We start from the raw sequence: 16715 nt of genomic DNA on the forward strand, positions 1-16715 counted from the left end.
ACTTCCGGTATCGGTAATGAGCAAACGATCGACAACAATGACTACGTAAATACGTCAACCTGAAACACAGTACACACCGTTGTGTTTAGTTTATAAGCTATTAATCGTAAGTTTTACTAGATCTATATCCTCTATCACTTAAGTTTCAGATGTGCTAGATAAAAATTAGACAAATTCAGTTGAAGTTGGTCATTGGCAGGCTAAACTAAATATTAAATAATAGTAATAGTAAATAGTTCTAGTAGTTTTTCTCACTAAATCTAATCTAGAATTTACGCAATTATCAATTTAAACATGACCACTGAATAATAGACATCCATATTTAATCCATTAGGCACTAACTTTGGGGTTTTTAGTTCGTTTTAAACTAAATTACTTAATTTAATATTTATTGTCAATCACTGCAATGTCCAACACATCTCTCCATGACAACTCTTCTTAAGCTTGAAGCTAAAGAAAACCACAAATCAGGTTAGACTTTTTAAGTGGCCATGCACCCAGAGTTCCTCACTAGTAATCATCAAATAGCGGTCACGTGGTTTTTAAAAAATAAAAATAAATTGGTTGTGATACGGACGCCGGTCTTATAAAAAAACAGCTCACAATATTTGATTTCTTTTTTCATAGACTGATAAAACTAATAATGCTTTACGTTCTCGCTCATTTCTGTACCTACACTGTTGATATTTTTTAAATTCTATTAATTTTAATGAAACCAACTTTTGAATTTAGCCTCCGTTCTCCAAACCAAATTTTAAAATGCTTTTCTGGCATATCTAACCCTGCCACCTATGGTTTGTTGTTATGACATAAAAATCCCGCCATTTTGCGCGTGGTAAACATTTTAAATGTAATTAGTTGAAGGTCTCTGGAATTTGGCAGAAAAATCGCCGGAAATCAAACGTCCGGTCCGGGCGCCATATTGTTGTTAGCAACCGACCACGCCTCCAAGTTAGCGAGAAATACTAGTAAATAGGGTAATCTATCGTTTTGGGTACGTAAAATCGCCCGCGACTTGTAATGTGAAAACCAGGTGACTCCTTAAATTTTAATAATAATAATTATTTCACATTTTGAGGAGGATTTATGTTTTTTAAAATACAAAAATGTTTCCTTGTTTCATTTATGTACCTGTTTTTAAACAATTGAATTAAAACTTTTCCGTAATAAATGAAGACTAGCGATGTTTCCAACAGATGCAACCATGCTCATTTACTATAGCAGCCAACTTGTTTAAGTTTTATTTTTATAAGCTTTTAGCGGCAGATTCAGGGGGAAGCCAATCTATTTTACAAATGGCTGCTGTTTATATAGCAAATCTTGCTCTCAGACACTGCTGTTTAAAATTAATTTCTGGCCTATATCGATATATTTAGCCATTGATTTAGGTTTATTATTCATTTATCTATAATATTTGACACAAACATATGACAATATACTCCTATTAAAGCCTTGACAATGAGGTAACGTTTTCGTACATTAATAGCCGCTGGCGATTTTACGTACCCAAAACGATAGATTACCGTAAATAGGCCTATTCTAACAACAACTTAAACTAGAAAAAAAACAAACTAGAAAATAAGTAAATCTAGACTCTAGACTAGATATCTAGATCAGAGTAATCTAGACCCTAGTTAAAGTTGAAGTAGTTGTGAGTGACTAATGTGATGAATCAAATCATGTGAGTTGAAAAATGAGAGTGTTGAGTGTTGCCACTTTGTTGGTAAATTGCGAGAAGGGTACGAAAACCGCGTCTTACCTCACCCAGCATCAGAATGCGAAGAGTCTGCAAAAATCCATAGGCCTTACTGCATCCGATTTACATTTAACTAGATCGTTTAACTATTTAACTCTGTTTTTTTCTGACGCTGATGATTTACCACCTTGTTCGAAACAGCCCAAAAATATTAAAATATAGGAGCCTAGCATTTGAACTTTGTTTCCATCGTTATACGTGCTGAAGGAAGATCCACTTCTTTTTTATGTTTGGAACACCAAAACCGCACGCAATATTCATTAATATTGCCCTTGAACATCTCTGCTTGAAGCCTCAGCTGCCACAAACATGGCAATGTATGCACGTATTGTTGCAAAGAAAATGTGTATTATTGCTGGCGCCCATGATTTTGTTTTCATTGAATAAATATCAATTGTGTTTATTTTTAGAAGTGTTTATAGGCCTAGGCCTAATTAAAATCACTTAGGCCTAATAAAATATAAATTAACCCTATGCCCCCTTACATATACTTTGTAAATATTTCTACAAATTAACAATACAAAGTGTTAAATTTAGGAAGGTATTACCCTTACATTAACAGTGTGGCTAAATATCTCTCCCGCTAACATGGTTATATGAACTCACTCTGACCTCAAGCATGTTTGTCTTATTGCTATGACCTACAGGGTTCTCGTGGTCTCCTGAAATTTCAGGATGTCCTGGAATTTTAAAAAGAAAACAGAAAATTTTGTAAACTGTTCTGAAATATTACTTGTGTCGATCATTGTAGCATATTTTTTGTGCAGTATAGGAATCAGATATAACCGCCCCTTCAAAATTTTCTGCTTTAGTTTTTTTGTCGATTCTGCATAAACAAGGCAAAAGAATAAATATCCTAATATATAAAAGCCCATGTGCGCACTTCTCTCTCTCTCTCTCTTTGTCCGCAAAATATTTTCGCCGGATATCACGTCAGAATCTGCAGCAATATATGGATACCTTTATACGGACTTTTGTTGAAAATAATATGTTGTAAGATAAAAAATAAAGGCGTATTCGAATGTATAAAAACAATTTTAATTATGCAACCAGAAAAGCATTTATAGTTGGGACAAGAGCGCATTTAACAATGACGTCACTTTATGTTTACACTAAAAAAAGAGTACGAAACTAATGACGTCATTTTCCGAGTTTAGAATAAAATAAAGAAATGAACTATTTCATTTAAATATGATTTAGAGCTACATACGCTATGAAATGTATACAATACGATTTTCTCGGCCTAAACTTTTATAAGTTTTTACTTTATCTATTTGGATTCTAGATGTAGATCTAGCTCTCGACACTAGGATCTGGATTTAGACACTCTACTAAAAACAACATAACTACCATTGAACAGCGGGTTTTTAAAGAAATCTTTTAAGTCTCTTAATTTTAAGTATCTTAATCTGCGAGTGCATTTAATACGGTATGGTTACCAATTAAGAAATGAACTATTTCATTTAAATCTATAGATCTATTCATAAAAACCTAATAAAACTAAATCACTTTAAAAACAAGAAGAATACCGTGTAATAGCCCAGTTTTTAACGGAATCATTTAAGTCACTTAATCAGTGTGTGCCCGTGTTATGTTAAATGTGTCGGATTTTTAACTAATTAGTTATTTCTTTGCTTTGTCACTAATATCGTTCAGCACATAGTAATGCACATTGCGTTTTGACCAATAACTATTTTATAAATTTTATTTCTTAAACAAGTTCAACATATAAAATAAATAGGCCTATAATTCACTTGAAACGTAGCAAATAAAGGCGTATTCGAATGTATAAAAACAATTTTAATTATGCAACCAGAAAAGCATTTATAGTTGGGACAAGAGCGCATTTAACAATGACGTCACTTTATGTTTACACTAAAAAAAAGAGTACGAAACTAATGACGTCATTTTCCGAGTTTAGAATAAAATAAAGAAATGAACTATTTCATTTAAATATGATTTAGAGCTACATACGCTATGAAATGTATACAATACGATTTTCTCGGCCTAAACTTTTATAAGTTTTTACTTTATCTATTTGGATTCTAGATGTAGATCTAGCTCTCGACGCTAGGATCTGGATTTAGACACTCTACTAAAAACAACATAACTACCATTGAACAGCTGGTTTTTAAAGAAATCTTTTAAGTCTCTTAATTTTAAGTATCTTAATCTGCGAGTGCATTTAATACGGTATGGTTACCAATTAAGAAATGAACTATTTCATTTAAATCTATAGATCTATTCATAAAAACCTAATAAAACTAAATCACTTTAAAAACAAGAAGAATACTGTGAAATAGCCCAGTTTTTAACGGAATCATTTAAGTCACTTAATCAGTGTGTGCCCGTGTTATGTTAAATGTGTCGGATTTTTAACTAATTAGTTATTTCTTTGCTTTGTCACTAATATCGTTCAGCACATAGTAATGCACATTGCGTTTTGACCAATAACTATTTTATAAATTTTATTTCTTAAACAAGTTCAACATATAAAATAAATAGGCCTATAATTCACTTGAAACGTAGCAAAGACCTAAATTAATTCATTATAACTTTACTAAGTAAAGTAACTCTCACTACTTCAGTTACTATCATTGAAAACAACAGTGCAAACAGATAATTGATTAACACTTAAATAAAATGCTGAAGATTTTTGTCTTATATTTGTACAATAATACTGTCAGTGTTATTTCAATAGTCTGCTTATATCTCTGTAGAATTTTCTTTTTTTGGTGGGGGGTGGAAGATAAGATGGATACGGATTTGTCACAACAGGCCTTTCAGCTGTTGGGGAGGGGGTGTACAAGCAGGCTCAAATAAAGGACAGTGAGTTATTGCATAAGACAATAGTCAAATTTTGATATTCAATCTAAAAGAGCATCTACTTTAACTGAACTAAACGGTTTAAAAACAGATAGTTTTAAAAATTACAAATGCTATGTGACACCTTCCTATCTTGGAAATTTTAAACTTCCTTCCATTAAGCTCAGAACTGAAGCTTGGGTTGAATCATTGTTGCTTTTTTTAATGGTTTAATAATATATCACAATGTTTGGCATTTGTCACTCATATATGATCAATTTTAATGTGGCAAAATGTTATAAAAGGAATGTTTAATTGCTACAAAAAACAACCCACAAAAATTGTGGGTTGTTTTTTTTTTTTTTTAATATACAGGGAATCTTGTCATTTTAAAGACTGATGTTACAATTTTTAAACTTTATCTATTCTGGGCTAAAATTAAATTATAGAGATTTTTTTGTGATTATCCTAGATTGTAGGAGTTAAGTGAATTAATTATCCCATTAAGGTTGAAATTGTTTGCTCTTTTTTCTTTCTTTGAGTTTCCTCATTAATACTTTGTTCTAAATGAATAACCTCTTTAGCTATTAAATAGTAGTAGTAAAAATAACTTTGCAATGCTCTATTTAAAAGTAAATACCATTTTCCCTCGTAAAATGCGCACCAAATGCACTAATATTTTTTTTTTACATCAGCCATGTATCAGATATTAATTATTAGACTAAACATGATTTAATTTTCACGCCCTATTTTGAAAACGGATTTTGTTTTTATCCACGTTTTTATCACTTTTTTTGTATGTTGTCAAATATCTGGGGGAATTACAATTTTTAATTCCTGACGTAGTTATGTCCCTTTTAAATAAGTACACTTAGCTGTCAAGCTGGTCAATTTTAACCCCTTAATATAACATTTTTGAGAATCTGGTATTTTTCTAGGCGCTTGCAGCACTAGAGCTATCTCCTTATCAAATATCAAATTTGTGTTTATTTTTCTAATACTTTCCTGCAAATACTCAGTCTGTGATTAAACATTACTAAAATGCTGGTTAATAAAAACTGAAAAACTAAACTAAAATGTGTATCTTATAATGGATATGATTGATACCAATTGATACAATTAGAAAACTAGTGATAATAGAACCTCATTATTCAACAGATGTTAACAATAATTACATTTTTTTAAGTTCAACATTATGGTTTGCTTTCAATTTTTAGAAATAGGCCTACTTTGTTTATTATTTTAACAGACAGTTTTGTGATTTTTCAGAATTAATTCATCATGTATAATGGAATTGGACTTCAAACCCCTCGTGGAAGTGGGACTAATGGTTATGTTCAGCGAAATCTTGCATTTGTGAAGTCAAAGAAAGATAGGATTGATTACAAGACAGAAGAAGAACTAAATAAGCTTGATCAAGGTTTAAATAAACAACCAAACAAGGAAATTCTTGATCATGAAAGAAAACGTAAAGTCGAACTAAAATGTATGGAAATGCAGGAACTGATGGAGGAACAAGGGTAAGTATTTATTTGTTTATAAGTGGCTGGGGAGAAATTAACTACTTGCAATACACTTTGGATAAGCTGTAAATAAATTTTGTGAAAAAGAACTATTTTTATTTATTTTAATAGTATGGTTTTAACATTAGTATTTAATTTTAAAAAAAGTTACAATCAGTTTTGATAAGTAGCTTTTTTAATTGGGATAAATGCCTTAGTGAAATATAATGTAATAAATATACTTTTTTCTATTCTAGAAGAAAACTTGTTCACATTTTTTTTTCTTCTGTTTTTGGGTTACAAAAAGGGTATAATAATATGTTGTAATTGGATTTTTTAACTAGCTAGTTTTATTACATCAAAGTAGTAAAAAGAACTAATAAGACTGAAGCTCTAAAATGACGAAGGGTAGTCTACAAATAAAGTTAAGCCTGGACTGAATAAAAACACCATTTGTTCAAGCCGCTCATTGAACAAACCAAATAAACCCAGGGTGGCAATGATTTTTCTTGCTATTGCTCTTGTTGGGGGCCGTCATCATTAGAGCTGTACATTCTGTCTCTGAGTAGCTAGTCAATAAATCAATATGATACTCATCACCAGGCTTCCCCAATTTGAGACTGAGATAGAAAAGATAGAAAAGTCACAGGCTGGCTGGATCACCTGCAAGCTTTAATTATTCATTTACCAAAAAAAAAAAGCAAGAATCAGTATCAGAAAAAGCAATCTGTTATTTTAAATTCTTCCTTGATATTTTCAGTTGATTTTTTTTTGAAAGATGAAACATTAGTTTACAGTTGCTTGTTTTTATTTAATTGTAGTATTCTGGGGGGGGGGGGGGGGGTTAGCTGTATTATGCCCCTTATCTTGCTTAAGGCTAGGAGCTACAGGGAAAACACTTTTTTGTTATTAGCCAAGCAAATTCACTGAAACTTCACCCATATAATGTATGCTCAATGGGATTTTTAAAAATGGTGTCCAAAAAGAAAAATATTTTTGGTTGCCATGGTTACGTCCGCCATATTGGATTTTTGTTTATCATTTTCAAAATGCTAAGGCTCAGCAACCACTAGAGGTAAACACAAGCATTTTGTAGAGTGATGTTAGCCTGAAACTTTCTATAAAGTACTTTTTAAGAAAACGGTTTAAAAAAATTATTTTTAATTTTTAAATCCTAGACTTTTAAAAAAAGCTGAAATTTGCTCAAATTCAACATATTTCAGTCCATAAAATCTAAAGTAAGAAAAATCTTTAAAAAATGCTTTATAGAAGTTGTTTATATATGTTAGAAGAATAATCCGGCTAAGTTTCATTACAATACATGCAGAACTAACAGAGGAGTAGGGATTTGAAGAGTGAATTTTAACGTTTTGAGAAAAACGCAAAAAACTAAAGAAAAATGAAAAATTTCATTCATAACCTAACAAATACTAACAAAATTTGGTTTTAATTTATGCAGGTTTATTTAACATATAAACATGCAATGAAGTATTAAACTTGCAAGTACATTTTAAATAATAAAGTAAAAAAATTGTCGTACAAAGATAACGCGTCAAATACGTAAAGGTAAAATACATTTTTATTTTCTTAAAATAAACTGTTTCAAAAAATGGGCTGAACCACACCTAACAGTTCTATTTTGTTAAGCATATTCACATTTCATTTTGGCAACTGCTACTTTTTACTGCCATCTAGCATTTTCTTTTTCCAGATTAGTCATCCGGCAAAATGTTTCAATGGGTTTTTTTTTAAATCCTTGCTACCACTATAACTATAATAATTGATTTGTCCATCTCTTCAGCTCTTTTTATCTCTTCCTGTTAATACTTGTGCACTGACCAAAATAAATGCTCTTTTTCTAAGTTATTGTCTGGTTTCATACTGCTTGGCTCTCTCTTGGCAAAGGTCAATTCTATAAAGGAAAGTAGAACATCAAGTTATTTCAGTGGACAAAAAAAACCCACACTTTACCACAAACACATTTTGCATTGAATATTTATTGAATCCTAAACTAAGTTGCAAAATCATTGTAAGTTATAAGCTATAAATAAATTCTACAACTGTTTTGGGTCCAGAACAAGATTTTGAAAAGCGGTTTACCGTCACTCGGATATATGATTTTCCTTTTTGCAGTATTTAAAAGTTGCCATATTCTTTCACTGAGTTCACTTGGTCACTAGCTCTTCAATCATTTTCTCCAGATATTGTTATGTGAAACAAAATTATGTGTAGGGAAAGTTACCTTGAACCAGGACAACTTGCAGGGTTTTCAACACACACTGTAGGCCTAAATCATAGGGGAAATGAATTTATTAATAAAATATACAAATGTAAAAAGAAAAGTAATCATAAAACTATAATGATATATTGTATGAATATAAGATTAGGAGAATCACTGAATAGAATTTGCTTCATTAGTTTGAGGAGATAAAAATCTTTTGAACTAGATCTAGATCTAGCTAGTATCTGAACCACTAATGAGTCTAATAACAAACAGGTCTACTAACCTAAATAAGATGTTAAAAAAAATATGTGGGTCTACTAATTAATCTTTAAATTCAAATAGTTTAATGGATATTGAAATACTCACTGCTTGATGTCCGTGCATCTATTCCTTGTAAACAAAATTAAGGCTGTAGTTGTCATAATCAGCTGTAGACTGTAAAACACATGAGCCTAGTTTGTTGTGTACTCTGTTATCCTTGTTAGGCATTAGGACACTTGTAACATGTTTAGGCCAGCTTCACCCGGGGATTACTTAAGTTATTACCAAAATCGTTCTATCTGATAAGTCTGTTTTGGGTTCGATCACAGGGTGATAGTGCATTTCTTGCTGTGTAATAACTTACTACACACACACGTAAAACACTGCTTACTCTTCTCGTAGGCTTGTGTAGACTAAATCTAGTAGCAGTGAATCAACAAAGAATGGTGGCTGGTATAAAATCACGATACTTCTAAACAGTTTAAACATTATTAAACCGACAAAAACATTTGATACGATGAGATTTGTCTAAAAAGTTTGTAAACAGCTGATTGAATATCCACAACAAGAATGAGTGCATCACTAGGCACGCCGGAAGCGATAAACTAGCTAGCGAATCAAAAATTTTAACACTGATAATGCCGAGTCCGCCAGCCAATAGAATTTTACCTTGCTTCTGGGGTAAGGCCGAGTAGGAAAATTTGGTATATGTAGGTCAAACTCTTTAAAAAGTGTGTTTCATTTGAACATTCGAAATTAAATGGAATATTTTCATTGGTTGACAAATTTACCTTGTCGTTATAGACAAGAAAAGGAGCTTTCCGGAGATACTAAACACGCGGTAGCTATTTTTAGTTATCTGTATGTTTTATAGTAGTAAACTTTGGCAATTTTCGCAGTGTTTTTGAAAAATTAGACAAAACATGCATATACATGCCTCACAAAAAAATTAATTTAAAATAAAAATAACCATTTTCCAACAATATGTTATGTGGTTTTGTATTCAGAAATGGATATACTTTAATAATTAGGTCAAAACTGAAATTCGACATCTGACACCCAACACACATAAATCCGGTGCCGCACACAGCCTTAAAACCTTCAACAGTCTAATACCTTCTTCAATAAATTCAGAGTTCTTTTAAATGTAGGAGGAGATTAATAGAAATCTTTAAGCTTATGTATATTAAGACCTAAGATAAATGTTTCCATCCCATAGAAAGAATGTTGTCTAAACATTTTTGTTGTTTTTGGGTTTTTTAACACTTGTCTCCATACTGCAATGAGTCATTTAGTGTTTTACTGATGGCAAATAGCTATTGTCCCTGTGGCCCTTTTTAAAATCTTAATAATGTAATTACTTTACAGTTGTTGATGTTGTTTTTTTATAATTGAGTTAGAAAAATTACTAGCTATACTTGTTGAAGAATTTCCTTTCCTATTAAAGGTATATATTCTTAATAAAAATCTAATTTGCTCTTTTGTTTTCGACAGTTACTCGGAGAAAGAAGTAAGGGATAAGGTGAACATGTTCCGCAAAATGTTGATGGCTAAAGAAGGAGTATCAGAAACATCAATAGAAAAAGATGAACATGGAAGACCAATGTGAGTTTCAATTATATTTTTGTTTGAAATTAAGATTTCCTTTTTATTTTCTTAAGAAGTGGCAGTAATTGCATGATAAAGATGTCTTTATGTTTTTCAAGGTTAATTCCCCTTGACCTTTCTTAATTTTTTTGGCTCATCCCTGTTTCCTTGTTGGACATTTTTCATCTAATTAAATACAATTAGCAAGTAAAATTATTAAAATGTGTGAACAAGTATAGCAACTCAATATTTACAATTTTGCAATTACAACAGGTTACATTGTTTACGGTTTAGCATTTCCCATGAAACAATGTCATTCATCAGTGTAAAATACTTATTTTCCCTGAAGAATAAATTATGTCAATACTTAACCAATACATTGTTGACACTGTTCTAGCTATTTTTTACAATGCAATGCACAGGTAGTGCCTCCTTGCCCACACTGTTGCATTTTATCGATTCTCCTGCTGATCTTCTACTTGACTGTTACTACTATCAATTTCTCTACCTGACTCTAGCATCATTAGCACCTTATGTTTGGGTGAATGTTTTGTATCAGAAGAAGTTAAATCCCTTAGACAAACAATGCTACACCACTGAACCTAACACTAACTGCAAACACTCATTATATCGGAGTACTAATTAAGTTGCTGCTTATGTTATAATGTTTGTATGGAATAGAATGATGTGGTGTATGTGAAGCAGATGCAACAATGCATTTAGTTTATATTAGAATTGTTTAGTGAACACTGAAATCAATAAGACCTAGTTAATGTGAGTTCACACAGTTCAATTCAGGCATGTGAACACAGCATTACACAGAGGATATGTAGTGTTTGTTATTTGGTTTGGGGGGATAACAAAAATGACCACCAGCTATTACAAATAGACCAGCAACTGTTATGTTGTGAATTAAGTTATAGAGTTCTGACTTACAAACATGAGAATTCCTTGTTTGGGAAGTGTGTTTGCTAACTCCCAACTTCTAATAGAACATGTTTATGCTAACAAAGGCTGTTCTAATACCCAGAGTATTAATAATAACATAGTTTCTATGAGAATTTTTTTTCTCTAATGTTTTTGTATCTTCACTATCATTTATAGAGCTAGACAGTTAATTGAAGCCCCTAATATCAGCTATTCTAGCCCATCTGATTGTCTATCATACCCCTGAAAAAATATGTACAAATTAGGCTATTGAGTATTGCAGACAAACACAAATCTAGGTAAAATTTAAAATAGGTTTAGTGTTGTTCTGTTTGTTTTTAATTGACATCAGACATTTTAGGGTTTAAAAAGCTGAAAATTGTGAGGAGAGATGGGTTTGCCCTGTCGAGCCCACTTTAGTATATTTATTATAATCCAATTAAATAAATTAACAAATTTCTCAGATATAGTGATATAGCTTAAGTTTTCTTTATGAAAAAGTCATCATTCAATTGAAAAAGTACAAATGGATCATAAACATTGTAAATTAATTCTCTGTTGGTATTAGAACTGTTTGTTGTGTTGCATTTACTCTTATGTAATAATAATAATTTCTAATTGAAGATCTTATCTACATTACCTACATTAAGTAAAATTTTACTATAGCATTAAGATTTCCTACTTCTTGTACATAGTGCTTATGTGACAGATTTTGACTCAACTTTACTAACATAGGAGACATTTGATTAAAGTAGCAGTTGTCATAACACAGTTTTAGCAGTACCCATGTTATATTGTTGTTGATGCTGGCTTTTATATATATTTTTTGGAGGGGGGTGGTGTTATTAAAAACGTTACAATGTAACAATTATACAACAACAATGTTGTGTATGGAAGTGTTGTATAATTATATAAAACATTTCAAGGGTTGTCAAAATCTGTTCAGACCATTACTGTAAACAAGTAGGCTTACTCAAAACCCTGTGATTGACCTCATCATAACTAGCTTTACCCTGCCGTTAACCAATATCCCAGCCACTACATCCATGTATTTATCATGCAGTGTTGTTTTACCATTAGAGAGGGGACAGTAAGACATATCAGCTCTACCACTTTGATACATGCTTTATCGTCTGTTTTTGGTGCTGCAGTTCTAATCATCTTTAAACATTTCCTCTAAAAAAACTGAATCTGTAACATTGCAATTGCCGTATATGTTGTATGTCTAAAGTGTTAAAGCTGAAGATACCATCCTGGTTGTGACGTGCACACTAGCAAAGTGTAGGGTGGTCTGACTTAAATCCATTTTGTGCATTTGCAAATGGTGGGGAGTCAGATATTCTTTGTAGTCCACAGGGTTATAATTTAAATGGGATATTAATTATTAAAACTATACATGTATCCTACATTCACAATGTACACATTTTTTTTTACTATAGTCCCCGTGATTATTCTTTTTCTTCCCCCAAAAAAAAAGTATTTTTAATGCTTTCTAACTCACCATACCAACTGACAACGCCTTACCTTTTGTTCTCAGCTGTTATTGATTGTTTAGTTTGACTCTCCTGACTTTTTAAATTACGATCTAACTAAATCAGGTGGACACAATGTGTGTAGTTGCGGTCCGCGCAAGACATGGCGTGCGGCGGACTCATTTCAAAGCTTTGAGAATTGTTTCTTGGGCATTTTTTAAAGATACCCTTTAATGTTGTCGGTGTTAAACGGGTTACAGCATTGAGTGATATTAATTGATATTTTCCGTGTTTATTTCATGCATGTTGTCTTCCCCACTACATTGGCACGTGCTGTAAGATAGAATGAAGACAGTGAATATTTGCCGGTTCACTAATCATGAAACCACGGCCATTAGGCACATGTAGCCAAGATTGCGTTGGGTGTATCAACTCGTAATTGGGTCTTCCAAATTATATTAGTCTGGGGTCACTCAGAGGCGAGGGTCAAACTCAGATTCACTAACATCTTTTTGCTCACACATTTTGGTTGAGCGCATCGTACTAGATGTGAACGTTACTCATTCAGACTTAAACATGGAAGTAATATTAAGGAGGACGGCTATTCATTTAGTAATAGTATGCCTACTTGTTTTTATTTTTAAACTCGGACTTCGACAAAACGTATCTAGTGAAATCCCTTCCCCCCTCCCTACTATTTTTTTTTCTTTTTGACTTTCTATTTAAAGCAGTACATAGCAGATTTTTTTTTCTTCGTTGGAACATTATGCGATGTATGGTCAGTATTTTGATTCAAGGGTCCACGCACAAATATTTGTGGACGCTACATTTTGATCGCGTAGTGGTCTTTCTGTTGTACGCCCCCCCCCCCCCCCGCTATTCTACTAAGTCTATTGACCGAGTCCCTATTTCATTGGCCTTCTTTAAGACTTCTCCGGTCATACCCATTTCCTGAGATCGAATAAGGCGTGTGGCCATTACTTTGTCCAGGTTACATTCATAATGTGAACAATGGTCAGTCCAGCCTCTTTCGTGCTCTCTAGCTATCTCTACTTGAGAGACTTGTATTTGATTTATCTCATTAGCTTTCACGGTAATTCCATTTACTTTGCTTCATTGTAGACCTATATAAAGTTACTTTTGAACTCGAGTTCCAAATCACCTAAAAGTATGGGCTTTTAATATATACGTTTACTTAATTAAGTAAAAGTCCAGTTTAGAGTATTGGATATAGAGTATTTTTGTGGACCGTATTTATTGTATTCAATCATTGGTTTATGTCCATCCATTATTACATTTCAGTTATAAAAATTGGAGATTTCTTTTAGTACTAATTTGTGTGGGTTACAAATTGAGTGAAGATTTTACCCTTTTTAATTTTTATAAGCTTTCAAGTCCGATATAACTATTGTTTTTTAAAATTCGTTTTACGATATTTTTAACCGTTGATTTATAAATGTTTATATAAATGTACTCCCTTTGAGACTTCCGTTGTCCATAATATCGTGTGCTTGACTTGTAGTTTCAAACATTCATTGCCGAGTGTGGTAGCTGGTTCTTTTTCTTCTATACCGCACTTTACTAGACTAATAGCTAGCTTGCCTAAAATTCAATTTTGGCTAACTCCGCGGGAAACAAGGAGGAAAAAGCCTACCTAAGATAAGTTAATGCCAAAGAGAAGTCTTTTTTTAAATAGAGTAATGGCAACAAGGGCGCGTGGTTTATTAAGGTAAGCCCGAACTACTTTGACATTTCTTGCAGTTCTGTTGGTCATTAGCAAACACCCCACGACACACGGGTCTCGCTGTGTTGTATTATAAGATGTCAGACTACGAAACCGATGTCGAGTTTTGTTTACAATAATCACTGTACAAAGGAGGTTTTTTAGCGCAATTTCCATTCTGGAGAATTGCGTTTATTAACGCGTCATTTCTGGGAATGGATGGATGGATGGATGAATGAATGTATGGATGAATGTGTGTCCGGGCTTTAAGTCGTATCTCCTCCTCAACGAAGCAATATCGATGACTAGTTCCAAAAGCAATTATGTTAAGCAAGTTACGAGAATGAGCATAGGCCATAAAAATTCCGGGTTTCTTTCATGTATTTCCCGGAAAAGCCAAAAAACCTCGAAAAAATGCAGTTTTTGGCCCATATCTCGGCAACCAGACCACTTAGCGACTTGAAACATGTACCAATCGATTCCTGCCATAATTTAGAACAATATTGCCGAAGAAAGTTTTCAAAAATATCCTCTCGTTTAGTCACAAATTTTAAAATTACATAAACACCTACAAACCGATCGTTCTTCTAGCTTGAACGCATCCCAGCATTATACGTCAGAGCTATTTTTAGATAACATAAGGAAATTGCGCATTAATGTCACTAGACTTTTTTTTAAACTTTAACAAATAAAGACGATGTATAGTCGGAATCAGCTTGGCGACAGTCCTCTGTTGTGATATAGGCAAACATAAGAGTATAGCAGAGCATTCCATAGATAGGTTAATATTTCTTACGCTTTGGCAATAAAAAATCTGTGGTACAATGAACAACAGCTACTGCAGTCGGTAACATTAATACTTAGTGATATTTTCTAATGTTAACTATAGGTTGCTTTGTTGTTTCTAAACAACGGTCGGAGGCTAAGTATAGTTTTACGTGCAGGTTAACCTTGGATCAAAGAGGGAAACTCGCTTTTTTTTTTGTTTAGGGGTCAGATGCGTTTTAAATGTAGAATTGGTATACAGACATAGGGTGTAACAACACTAAACCATGTAGTTCAGCGACGGATATTACGGCAACAAGCTAACCGTGCAACGTGTTGGTTTCGACATTTAACTGTTTCCAAAAAGCCAGTATTATGCCTGAATCCTCCCTAGCCAATCTGTAGAAAATTTGTTAAAGAGCAACGACGTGTTTCCCAACCTTTATAGAATCATCAGTCAAGATTGTGTACCATTAGAGCCGGCACTGTCTTGATGTAAAAGCATAAGCAGATTAAATGCTTTATTCCTTTGGCTGGTGGCAAAGATGGATCATCCTTTAAAAACGCTATTTAACATGCTTCTTTATGCCAAGCTTTCCACTGAACCATGTGATACTTTAGTTTAGCCAATAGCGTGATACCTTAATTTCTCACAAATATAAAAAGGCTCTACAGAACAAAGCATCTCTTACTTACTAGCTGATCATGTAGCATCCATCAACAACCGTTTTATGTTTGGAGTAGTTGCTAGACCTAATAGGTTAGCCGTTGAGTGGAAGATAATATGCGTACGCTGAAGGTTAACAGCCACCTTATGACTTTTTAATGTCATGTTTGTTTTGCATTGCGGTGGCTTTCGGGTTATATTTGGGCGTTGTTTTCACTCCATTCTTTTTAGGTCTGGTGGTTGGGTTTACAGGGTGTTTTTTTTTTCAAAATTCAGATTGATTATTAGAATGGCGGTTGTTGTTTTATGGCAAATGTCATCAATTTATTTAATTTCTCCGTCGCCGTATCGGCCAGACCTAGCCTATTGACGAGGTTATAGCCGAAATGAGTTATCGGTCCCTGGCTACCCGGCTTGTTGTTGTGCTGAACATGTTGCGGCGACTGGCAAACTTCATCATCTAATGACGGGCCAACAATGCGGCCACCGGCCTAGCACGCACTCAGGCACGATCTCACGCCACACTTGGCACATTGTCTTTGTACTCGCCTTTGTCCCCTCCTTCACTCGATTCGCTAGCTGCCACTCTCCTTCGGTGTCATAAGACTTGATTCTTTACTTACCTTGTCTTTAAACAATTGCCTCGCCAAGCTTGGTTTTCGAATGTTGATTACGAGCTATTTTCTCATGAAATTGTCTAACACTATATATATATATATATATATATATATATATATATATATATATATATATATATATATATATATATATATATATATATATATATATGTGTGTGTGTGTGTATATATGTATATATATATATATATATATATATATATATATATATATATATATATATATATATATATATATATATATATATATATGTGTGTGTGTGTTTGTGTTTGTTCAGCTACTCAGTACTCTTATAATCAGTTAGTGACCTCGTCCACTATTGGACCTATTGAGTAGAAAAAGTTAACCACTCAGCTTTTGTTTGTTAGCGCTTTAAAAAAAAATTCTTTC

The 16715-nt window shown here is 32.9% G+C and overlaps 1 protein-coding gene and 1 long non-coding RNA gene across 3 annotated transcripts in view; one reads left to right on the forward strand and one right to left on the reverse strand.

Moving 5' to 3' along the window:
* The window catches only part of LOC131947450 (serine/arginine repetitive matrix protein 2), a 39964-nt gene continuing 23249 nt past the window's right edge, over window positions 1–16715 (forward strand). For both annotated transcript variants that reach the window (XM_059308669.1, XM_059308677.1), the window contains exons 1-3: window positions 1–106; window positions 5831–6081; window positions 10043–10153. In XM_059308669.1, the coding sequence (XP_059164652.1) occupies window positions 5843–6081; window positions 10043–10153 (350 nt within the window). In that variant the 5' untranslated portion in view covers window positions 1–106; window positions 5831–5842. The remainder of the gene's footprint in view (window positions 107–5830; window positions 6082–10042; window positions 10154–16715) is intronic.
* On the reverse strand, window positions 7452–8896 carry LOC131947520 (uncharacterized). The gene is made up of 3 exons (XR_009387902.1): window positions 8654–8896; window positions 8164–8350; window positions 7452–7975 (listed from the first exon to the last, which is right to left on the reverse strand). It is a non-coding gene; the product is annotated as an uncharacterized LOC131947520 (long non-coding RNA).

Source organism: Physella acuta, unplaced genomic scaffold (genome assembly GCF_028476545.2).
Source record: "Physella acuta isolate Inbredline_101_S28 unplaced genomic scaffold, ASM2847654v3 ptg000057l, whole genome shotgun sequence".
Taxonomy (NCBI): domain Eukaryota; kingdom Metazoa; phylum Mollusca; class Gastropoda; family Physidae; genus Physella; species Physella acuta.